Raw genomic sequence first — 11,641 nt, 5'->3', positions numbered from 1 at the left:
AGAGCAATTCTTCATTACATTTTTAAGGTTTATTTTAAAAAAAAGTTTGTTGGATAAAACACTTGTAACCCAGTGCATATATACTCCATCCATCTATTTTTTTCCAGTTAAAGATTGGTGGTGGAGTCTGTCCCAGTAGTGAAGGTGCAGGCGGTTTCACCCTGGACAGGATGCCAGACTGTCACAGGGCCACATACAGACACACAAACACATTCACACACACTTATAGACAATTTAGAGTCACCAGGTCACTGATACACACGTAAAAAATCATGTAAGGGGGTAATAATTCCAGCTTAAACATACAATTCTAGTACAAACATTTAAGTTTGCTACATCTACTTAATTCAGCAAGTCAAACCAACTCAAAAATAATGATAAAAAAAACTTATTTTTAAATAATTTAAATGCACAATGTTGTGTCAGCTTAACAAGTCACAATATTGAGCTGGCTCAACTAAAATATCTTATGTTGTAAGCACTTATGGCCTCCATGAGTCTTGCTGAAACGACTGGCATTCAGTGCATCTTATTCTTAACCAGTCTTACGCTCTGTAGCCCTACATTTGCACATCTGTATTTTAGATGCATGGGCCTTTAGCTATTTATCAGGGCTGTGAAAACTTTAAGGAGTTCCGAGGATTTCATCATGGGGAGGAGGGAGGTGTTGGTATTGTACTCTGCAAGACACTTAAGCTAAACTTAGCATGTGGACATCGCAAACTTAGAGCTCTCAAGTTTTTAAAAGAAGAATTTTGTGGCATGTCTGTTGAGTGACATCATACAGAGCAAAGATGGTGAGAAAGACAGTTTGAAAATATTTAACAAGGACAAGAAAATGTGAAATTGTCGCTGGCTTCATGAACACATCTGAAAGATCAACGGAAAAAATGAACTGTGTCATCAAGAAACGGTAAGAATTTTTCTCCCTGGAAAATAAACGTGCTGTTCAAACAGGATTTTAGACAACTTTATGTGACATTTTTTTATTATTATTATTAATCTAGACTCATTAGAAAAAAGACAATGTGACTTTGAATTGATTTACATGATTTTACACAAGAATGTAAATGAGTTTTTATTAATGTAGACTTTTCATGGGAAAAAGGACACTTGATTTACAGGAATTTACACAACAATATGTGGCTTTTTTACTATAATGTGTGTTATTGATATTTTACCCAGATTTTTAAAATATTCTCCAAGCTTAGCTGTGGTTTTTGAAATACTTTAACTATTTTCAGTCTTCTTGAATTTCATGTAGTTTAATTGTTCTGAGTTGATGCATAATTTGGTTTACAATTAAAAGGAAAATCATTCCAGGTCCTACTTCCACGTCATATTCGATTTCAACATTATCATTGACAGTTCAAATGAAAGGTTGAGTCTAGGATCATTTAAATATGCACTTTTGAGATTTTTTTTTTTTCTTCCAGGAGATGCTGAAAATGTATCATTAGATACAAAATTAGGTTGGTTTCTGGGGCCCCGCAAGCCCTAGACCCCGGCTTGACCCCTTGCAAATTTTCCTCAGATTTCACAATTTTCATTTCACAGCCCTGATTTATCAATCAATCAATCAATCAATTTTTTTATATAGCGCCAAATCACAACAAACAGTTGCCCCAAGGCGCTTTATATTGTAAGGCAAGGCCATACAATAATTATGTAAAACCCCAACGGTCAAAACGACCCCCTGTGAGCAAGCACTTGGCTACAGTGGGAAGGAAAAACTCCCTTTTAACAGGAAGAAACCTCCAGCAGAACCAGGCTCAGGGAGGGGCAGTCTTCTGCTGGGACTGGTTGGGGCTGAGGGAGAGAACCAGGAAAAAGACATGCTGTGGAGGGGAGCAGAGATCAATCACTAATGATTAAATGCAGAGTGGTGCATACAGAGCAAAAAGAGAAAGAAACAGTGCATCATGGGAACCCCCCAGCAGTCTACGTCTATAGCAGCATAACTAAGGGATGGTTCAGGGTCACCTGATCCAGCCCTAACTATAAGCTTTAGCAAAAAGGAAAGTTTTAAGCCTAATCTTAAAAGTAGAGAGGGTGTCTGTCTCCCTGATCTGAATTGGGAGCTGGTTCCACAGGAGAGGAGCCTGAAAGCTGAAGGCTCTGCCTCCCATTCTACTCTTACAAACCCTAGGAACTACAAGTAAGCCTGCAGTCTGAGAGCGAAGCGCTCTATTGGGGTGATATGGTACTACGAGGTCCCTAAGATAAGATGGGACCTGATTATTCAAAACCTTATAAGTAAGAAGAAGAATTTTAAATTCTATTCTAGAATTAACAGGAAGCCAATGAAGAGAGGCCAATATGGGTGAGATATGCTCTCTCCTAGTCCCCGTCAGTACTCTAGCTGCAGCATTTTGAATTAACTGAAGGCTTTTTAGGGAACTTTTAGGACAACCTGATAATAATGAATTACAATAGTCCAGCCTAGAGGAAATAAATGCATGAATTAGTTTTTCAGCATCACTCTGAGACAAGACCTTTCTGATTTTAGAGATATTGCGTAAATGCAAAAAAGCAGTCCTACATATTTGTTTAATATGCGCTTTATACTAGCTTCTGCATTTTTCTTACTGTTTAAAATGATTTCTCAATCTAAATGCTTAGTTTATATTATTTTAACAATATTTTAAAGTCCTTGACCTTTATCGCTGGTCTCTCTCCCTCATAAAAATCTCTAGGCTGTATTGTGAAGCCTCTGAACATCAGACCAACATCGGGCCACACACTGGAAACACACAGCTCTTAGCTTCCAGTGGAAAAAAAGGTAATAGTATTTTCTTATCATATGAGTAGATAAGCTCTCATGCTATTATTTTAAAGCAATGCTATAACTGAAGCTGTCTTGACATTTGTTTATTAAAATGTTGAATTGTGAAATATGGGTCTTCTTTTTTATTTCCCCTACTTAAGTAAATCAAGGTATTAATACTCAAGAAGGTATGTTAACTATTTGCATGGACATCTCTGAGTAAAAAACAAGAAACAAATTAAGTTAGAGCAACTTTATTTGAATCATGAGACAACGTAATATTTCAATGCATATTGAATTAATATTAAGTAGTTATTACTTAATTTAGCTTTTGGATATAAAAAACATGTTTATTGTACTTAATTTAATGGTGTAACTAACACAGGCATCAAGTACAGCCAATGTGAAAATTGAATGAATGAATGAATTTATTCAGCACACAGAAAAAAATGACAACCTCACAGCAAAAACAAAGAAAACAATCGCCCATGTGATTGAAAGGATGTGGGCAGAAGCAAAAGCTTATAAACGCCCACCCCTTTAACCAAAAGAACAAAAAAATATATATATGAATATGTATACATATATACACACCCACGATAACTGATACAAAATTTTAAGTAATCACTAAACTAAGATTTCAAAACAAACATGCAAACAGCAGTGGGCCATGCACAAACCCAAAAAACCATAACACAAAAATTCAAATTGCACCCACTGAATATCAAGTAGATTTAACTTAATATAGTTTTCAGCGTATTTAATGATTTATGTTGGTGTAATAGTGATATGCTACTAACAGTTACTTAATAATACTGACATTGGGACAACTTAAAAAGATCCATGCTAATAGTTAACACACCTTTTTGAGTAGAGTACATTATCTTTTAGAGTGTACAACAGAACTCTGTCGACCCCCCACCCCGCCGTTACCTTCTGCAGAATATTCATTGAAATTGTGCACAAAATTTGCTTATGAAAATTAATATAATCATGCTAGATGCAAAGTAGCTTAACATTTGCACAAATTTTCAGTGCTAAATCATTTTATTTTATAAACTCCACATGAAACAGTTTAGAGGTAAGCAGATGGCCAAATATTTTGTTCAACTTTATTTAAATAACAAAATGGTTTTGCCATTGTGCAATTTCAGTGGAAACATTAAGTGGAATTTACCCAAATGTTGTATTTATTACTCATGTATTCTGCACATTCATGTTCTGGGCATGTTGAAAAAATAACTGGACATTTCATGTGTAGAGGAGATTAAAATGCATAGAAGTAGAAAAGTGACAGAGCTGGCAGTGATGTTTCCAGGATGGGATTCCTTGGACAGACCCGGGTCCTGTATGTGATGATGAGTCGGACCAGCATCCAAACTGTGTGTCCTCTATAAAATGTCTTCTTGTTCCTGACTCATACTGAAGCCTCCTCCCTCTTTATCCAGGCAGTGGACTGACGTTGGCCAGCAAAGATGTTGGGAAGCTTTTTTAACCAGTGCTGGGGACCTTTTCCAGTCTCTGGCCAAGAACAACGCTGTGGACTTGCTGGTGAGGACGGCTGCTGCTGGTGCCCTCTGCTATTATGGCGTTAAATGGTATTCTGAAGCCATGGACCCAACGTCCAAACAGAAAAAACAAGCAAAGAAACAGGTACATGGTGTTTGATCAGATGACTGATACTTTATGTGCACGTCTTATTTGTGTGTGTGTTCAGTGGCAACAAACAGGATGTGAACCTTTGAGCTGTTACACGTCTGAATTTTTGAAAGACTCCAAATGTTTAAAAATCAGGCTTCTGTGTGGAAACATTTCAAGAATGATGCACTTTAAAATGACAGTGAAAACTGACTTCTACAACATGACATCAAGAACAATATAAAACCCAGAATGATGGGTTGCAAAAGTCGTGGGACCCTTCAGTGTAACACGAGGAAATCATCACTTTTACAGCCGGTTTTCTTCAGATAGGTCAGGGGAGGTAAACATGAACATTTACAAGTCACTGAACATGTTTTGGACTTCATCAATTATTAGGAAATAGAAACAGTTTGGTCCTCTGTGGTAAATCTGTCTGGAGGAGGAAGCTCTCAAAAACTGCATGAATGTGCAAGAAGGACACCAGTGAGGGAAGCCACCAAGACCAGCTTGAAGACCTTAGAGATGTTTGCCTAGTTTTCCAGAAGGCACATGGGAGATGGAAGCCTAGATTTGGTCTGTTTTTATTCATTTATATGTTTTGAAATGAAAATCCTTTTGTGCTCCAACTATGAAGCTGCCAGTTGTTGACCATTTGATATAATTTTATTTTTTGCTGAAGTGTTTGTCTTTTGTTTCCAGGCAGAAGCACTGATGAAGAAGATTGGCATCGAGGGGTCTCCCTGACAGATTATGAGATGAGCATTGCAGCTCATCTCATTGATCCCAAATCAATGACGGTAACAATCCTCAATCAAGTTGTACAAGAATTACTTTTTTTTTACTGTTATTTTGAAGGCCAGATTTCACAGTACAGTGTGTTCTTGCAGGAGTCATGGGCAGATATTGCTGGTCTTGATGATATTATCGAGGAGCTGCAAGATAATGTCATCCTGCCCATCCAGCAGAGGTACCTCTTACTTCGGTCCAAACTCTTCGTGCCTCCTAAAGGTACAACAGCACCTCATCATATCACATCAGTCATCATCACAAATGAACACATTTCCCAATGCGACCCTGTTTGACCGTCTGGTGAAAAGAGAGGAAGCCACCAGTAAAAGCTTGTTATCTTTGATGGAACATTTTCATGTCCTTTAGTGTTTCTCATGTTCATAGAGAAGCTGTCCGTGGTCCTGATTTAATGCAGATACGACCACAAAGTGGACAACCAGTTTCTGGGTGCTCACTCTTGGTGGAACTGAAACACCAACATCCTGATGTTTGGTTTAGTTACTTTCTTGCCTTTGCAGGTGTTTTGTTGTGCGGTCCTCCTGGCTGCGGTAAGACGATGATCGCCAAGGTGGCAGCTAAAGCTTCAGGGTGCCACTTCATTAATCTGCAGGCATCCGCACTGACAGACAAGTGGTACAGTGAATCCCAGAAGCTGACAGCTGCCGTCTTCTCATTGGCTGCTAAAATTCAACCATGCATCATCTTCATTGATGAGATTGGTGAGTGTTGCTCTTGGAAACCTACAAAACTGGGGTTTTAACCTTTGACCTGTATAAGGATGTTCATATTGTATCTTCATACTTTGATGTTGCTGCTTTTTCTGCTGTTTCAGATTCATTTCTGAGGAATCAGTCCAGCCAGGACGGTGAAGCCATCGCAATGATGAAGGCCCAGTTCTTGAGCCTGTGGGACGGTCTGCAGGGTTCTGGCCAGGTAAGAGCCAGCATGTCTTTATCACAGTGGTGTCCAAAGTATTCCAGAAAGAGCCGAGAGGGTGCAGGTTTTCTTTGCAGCCGCTGACTCCAGCAGGTGATCTCACTGATTAACATCACTTTGAGCAGATGGGACGAGTTCATCAGTGAAATCATCTGCTGGAGTCAGCGGCTGCAAAGAAAACCTGCACCCTCTCGGCTCTTTCTGGGATATTTTAGACACCACTGGAGCCACAAATCTGGGCATGAAACCTTCCCGATCCCATGAGCAAGCACATTGGAGACAGTGGTCAGGACAAACTCAAGGTTTTCCTGTTGTATTCAAGCACAAACCTTAAAAACTGTTTCTCATAATATGCAGTAGCTGTGAAACATTAGTACTCGAGTTGTGCTGCCCCCACGACCCGACTCCGGATAAAGCGGAAAAAAATGGATGGATGGATGGATGTACTGATCTGACTTCATTAACACTCATTTTCAAAGTGTAACGAAATACATCTGTTTTCTTTGAATAGTCAGTTTAAACTTTGTTTTTGTTTGTCACTGACTGGCCTCATTCTTGTGTGTGTGTGTGTGTGTGTGTGTGTGTGTGTGTGTGTGTGTGTGTGTGTGTGTGTGTGTGTGTGTCAGAACAAACTATGAGCACTGCACAAATATTTCAGACATCATTATTTTTTGGGTTTTGTAACTTGAAAAGTGTGCCGAGCTGTGATCCCTGTGATCCAGTAACTTTTCCACACCGAGTTCATGAGGGAGGTGTTTGTATCAATGTTATGTGCACATGAATTCAGTGTGATTTCTGTGATTGTAGGTGATGGTGATAGGAGCCACTAATAGGCCATACGACATTGACCCGGCTATTCTGAGGAGGATGCCCACCGCGTTCCATGTCGGACTGCCAGTAAGATGTGCACACACAGCAGCACTGCACAAAGAACCCATGTGTCCAACAGGGTGCATATGGACAGTGTGAGGACACAGTGTCTCTGTTTCCTGGTTTTAAATCCCGTGTAAACACTCAGACTGAACTTAAAGCCCCTAATTGGCTGCTGAACAGACACCTGATTGACACGCTGGACCCTCTTGAATTACACGTGTTCCATGAAACAAAGTTCAAATTTCTTGATGGCATTACATTATTTATTGCTCTCCACAATTTTCCTCTTGTCCACATCGTGTCCAAACATCTGGACTCAGTCCATCACTTCAGATGACACAAAGTGTCGCTCACCAGCCTCAAGCTGCAGTTACAGGATTTAAATTACAGCAAGACAGTAGTTTTTATTTGAATGAATCATGTCTGGTATTTTTCATATGACATCCAGCTTTTCTCTTTCAAATAACAAAGATCTGTCTTTTTCCAGAATACAGGACAGAGACAACAAATCCTTCGGCTGATGTTAGCAGGACAAAATGTAAGATATTTGTCTTTTTATTTTGCCTTCACATAATGAATTTGTAAACCCACGTATAGTTTTTACATCAGAAGACAAAATGAACCGAATGGTCCATGTGACTGTCTCATGTTGTGTCCTGATCTTTCATGTGTAGGTGAGCAGCTCCATCAATCTGAAGGAGATCGCTGAGCAGACAGAAGGGATTTCTGGCAGCGATCTGAAAGAGATTTGCAGAAATGCTGTGATTCATCAAGTCCATGAACATGTAAAGAGGAAGAAGAAGAGGCAGAGTTCTGAGCAGCAAACCGACAGCCAGGGTGGTGGAAGGTAGGTGGACTGAGAGGCAGCACGTTTGTGAGAGTCAAATATAAATGTGCCCACTGTGTCATAGTGTGTGACCTCTGACCTCATGTGTCTCCTTTTTCAGTGCTGCGGAGGAGCAACGCGTGCAGCCAGTCACCCAGATGGACCTGCTCTTTGGATTAACCAAGCTGAAGGAATCTAAGCGGGCCACGTCCTGCGCTGTCCCCAACACCACCAGACCCTGAGCAGAAACCCCTCCTCTGAAGAACAACCCATTTCAAGGTGCAACCAATAAGACTCGAATATTGACGCAACCTCATGACCTGCCACAGAAGATTGTGGAGCAGGCGGAGTCTATCAATAAACCACCAGAAACACACTGAACGTTTTATGTGTACTGACCGTCACTGTGAGTCTTTTATAAATGTGGTTTCTCATTCAAATCAACTTTTTTTTGCAGACAAAATCATAATTACTTTCACTGTGTCCAGATTTTGTAGTTTTTTGTTTAATAAAAATGTAATGTAAGAACTTTGAGTCTTGAATTTGTCTTTTTCTTATCTTCTCATCCTTGTGCTCTTTGACTCCACACAGCAAAGTGTCCCTGCAGGAGTCCTGATTTGTCCTCATGTCCTTTAGAAATCAAACACTTGATGCATGTTTCAGTCCGTTTGTCCCATGTGTCACACGACGTGGTTTTCTTTCGAGCCCATGCAGTCACCCGACCTTTAGTGCTGATGTCACCATTTGGCGGGTGGAGATGGTCTATGTGCTGAATGTGCTGCTTTCTACATCTGTTCAACACTCACCTGATATTTTCTTATTTCCTTTGGTATTTGTTGTCATGTGCAGATGTGCAGTGATAATCTCTGGGTAATATGTAGGTTCATGTCCAGTGCTAAGTGTATTTGATCATGTGACATGACGATAAAATATGATTTTGTCAAGTTTAGGTGCAAAATCTGTCGAGAGTGAAAGCTGCACAAGACAAGTGAACATAAAAGTAGTTGGTTAGTAAACCTAATGTGGTCCACACATACTGTATTCCAAGTAAATACAACAGGTGTGACGGAAACAAGGACGGGTTTGAAAATGTTCTTACTTTATAAATACAACCCCAATTCAAGTGAAGTTGGGATGTTGTGTGAAACGTAAATAAAAACAGAATACAATGATTTGCGAATCCTCTTCAACCTATATTCAATCTGAATACACCACAAAGACAAGATATTTAATATTCAAACTGAAACTTTTTGTGCAAATATTTGCTCATTTTGAAATGATGCCTGCAACAGGTTTCTAAAAAGCTGGTACAGTGGTATGTTTCCCGCTGTGTTACATCACCTTTCCTTCTAACAACACTCAAGAAGCATTTGGGAACTGAGGACACTAATTGTTGAAGCTTTGTAGGTGGAATTCTTTCCCATTCTTGCTTGATGTACGACTTCAGGTGTTCAACAGTCCGGGGTCTCTGTTTTCGTATTTTGCGCTTCATAATGCGCCACACATTTTCAATGGGCAACAGGTCTGGACTGCAGGCAGGCCAGTCTAGTACCCGCACTCTTTTACTACAAAGCCACGCTGTCCTAACACCAGCAGAATGTGGCTTGGCATTGTCTTGCTGAAATAAGCAGGGACGTCCCTGAAAAAGACGTTGCTTGGATGGCAGTATGTGTTGCTCCAAAACCTGGATGTACCTTTCAGCATTGATGGTGTCATCACAGATGTGTAAGTTGTCCATGCCATGGGCACTAACACACCCCCATACCATCACAGATGCTGGCTTTTGAACTTTGCGCTGGTAACAGTCTGGTCTTTTTCCTCTTTTGTCCAGAGGACATAACGTCCATGATTTCAAAAACAATTTGAAATGTGGACTCATCAGACCACAGCACACTTTTCCACTTTGCGTCTGTCCATTTCAAATGAGCTCATGCCCAGAGAAGGTGGCTGCGTTTCTGGATGTTGTTGTTGTTTGGCTTTCACTTTGCATGGTAGAGTTTTAACTTGCACTTGTAGATGTAGCGATGAACTGTGTTAACTGACAATGGTTTTCTGAAGTGTTCCTGAACCCACACTGTAAGATCCTTTACACAATGATGTCGGTTTTTAATGCAGTGCCCCCTGGGGGATCGAAGGTCACGGGCATTCAATGTTGGTTTTCAGCCTTGCCGCTTACGCGTAGAAAGTTCTCCAGATTCTCTGAATCTTCTAATTATATTATGTACTGTAGATGATGGAATCCCTAAATTCCTTGCAATTGAATGTTGAGAAACATTTTTAAACTGTTTGACTATTTTTTCATGCAGTTGTTCACAAAGTGGGGATCCTCACCCCATCTTTGCTTGTGACTGGCTGAACCATTCAGAACAATTTCACAGTAATGGTTAGTTCTGACATAAAGAGCCACACCACCACCTCGTTTGTTTCCCTATTTCTGGCAAAAAAAAAAAAAAAAAAAAAAATCATAACCCTCAAGCTGGACAAAATCAACATACTCTTCCTTTAACCATGTCTCAATAACTACAATAACTGAAAATTATTTATTAGCAATTTTCAAACAGTCCTGTATTTTAGGAAAAAAAATTCATGGGAAGGCTTCTGCTGCTTAACAGAGAATGAACCATTTGTGAGGGAATATTGCTTAAATTGTTCCTCAGTAAAATAATTACAGTGATGATTTCTATTTTTAAGGAAGAAACAGTCCAGATCAATATTATCTTCAATGTTATGAAATCTGTTTTTGCCGTCATCAAAATTTTTTTAAATTGAACTCCTGTGCAGGAGTAAATTTTAAAAATTCAGCTGCCATCCCAAAGAAATGTAATCCGCAATCCAAAAATGCAGTTAAGTAAAGTCTAACTTCAAGATTTGTCCCTTAAACGGTCAACATCCTTACTCAAAGTGTTCTAACTGGCTCATATTTCTGATGCACAGACCTCTGGCATTTTCAGATGCATCCCTTAGTTTGATAAAAACCTTGCAATTTGTGACCCAGACCGAATGAATTTTACCGTTTTCTAAGTAGCCTAGCTTTCCTGGCGATATCGGTAAGATGCTCATTTATTTAAACGTTTGTGCGTTTCAACTTCGTCCCTGTTTAAGTAATTCAATTTTATGCCTTCTGTTTGCAAAGCGGGTGATGATAACTGGAGTGGATTGTGGAGAAGCTTGAATCTTCGACTGGACTGGGCTGCTTGACGCGAGAACGTTTCGCTTCAATTCGCAGAAGCTTCCTCAGCTAAAATTCTTGCTCTGGTAGTCTGACTTCTGTCTTGACTCTTGTAGAGACGAATAAACAGAAGCCACAAAAGCTGGAGTTTTTAACCTAACCAGACCCCTCCTACCGAGAGGCAGACTGCTATAGGCTAGTGACTAAACAATAGCTCTAATTAGCACCTATTGTGCTCTAGTTAGCACACTCCTAATGACAGGGCCGCTGTCCCTCCTAATGATGGGACGGACACCTCTCCTGATGGCTCCCTTGACGACTCTCCTGATGACGTGAATGACTCATTACCATGAACAAAAGACTGAAACTGCTTTGACCTGAGTGCCCCATTGTAAACAGGGGATAAAGCGTGTCTCAGACCCCCTCCCCGGTTAAAGCTGGGTTTCAACTGTTTCACATAGAATGCCTCCTTGACCCGTCTCTCAAACCATTTCTTCTCTCTGGCTAAGATTTTAACTTCCTTGTCATCAAACGTGTGGTTAGTGTCTAAGGTGGAGATGAACTGCAGACTGAGGTGCACTGGCGCCCTCTCTGCAGTGTTGGTATAGCCTTTTGTGTAAAGGTTGCTTGAATTTTAGGT

At 40.1% G+C, this 11,641-nt stretch overlaps 1 protein-coding gene across 2 annotated transcripts; it reads left to right on the top strand.

The window, feature by feature from the left end:
- Nucleotides 1-2,465: 2,465 nt before the first annotated feature.
- LOC117528561 (ATPase family AAA domain-containing protein 1-A-like) lies at nt 2,466-8,170 on the top strand. 2 transcript variants are annotated; one of them, XM_034191195.1, is made up of 10 exons: nt 2,466-2,782; nt 4,216-4,420; nt 5,108-5,205; nt 5,296-5,416; nt 5,716-5,916; nt 6,030-6,130; nt 6,941-7,030; nt 7,494-7,544; nt 7,681-7,853; nt 7,954-8,170. In XM_034191195.1, exons 3-10 carry the CDS (start codon nt 5,164-5,166, stop codon nt 8,072-8,074), a joined length of 900 nt encoding a protein of 299 aa, XP_034047086.1. In that variant the 5' UTR covers nt 2,466-2,782; nt 4,216-4,420; nt 5,108-5,163; the 3' UTR covers nt 8,075-8,170. The 2 variants fall into 2 exon arrangements, with proteins under 2 accessions (XP_034047086.1, XP_034047087.1); XM_034191196.1 differs by lacking the exon at nt 2,466-2,782 and having other exon boundaries at nt 4,050-4,420.
- The last annotated feature ends 3,471 nt before the right edge of the window (nt 8,171-11,641 follow it).

Source organism: Thalassophryne amazonica, chromosome 16, assembly GCF_902500255.1.
Source record: "Thalassophryne amazonica chromosome 16, fThaAma1.1, whole genome shotgun sequence".
Taxonomy (NCBI): Eukaryota; Metazoa; Chordata; class Actinopteri; order Batrachoidiformes; family Batrachoididae; genus Thalassophryne; species Thalassophryne amazonica.
The sequence above is the reverse complement of the archived record's forward strand: the minus strand, read 5'-3'. Positions and strand labels throughout refer to the sequence as shown.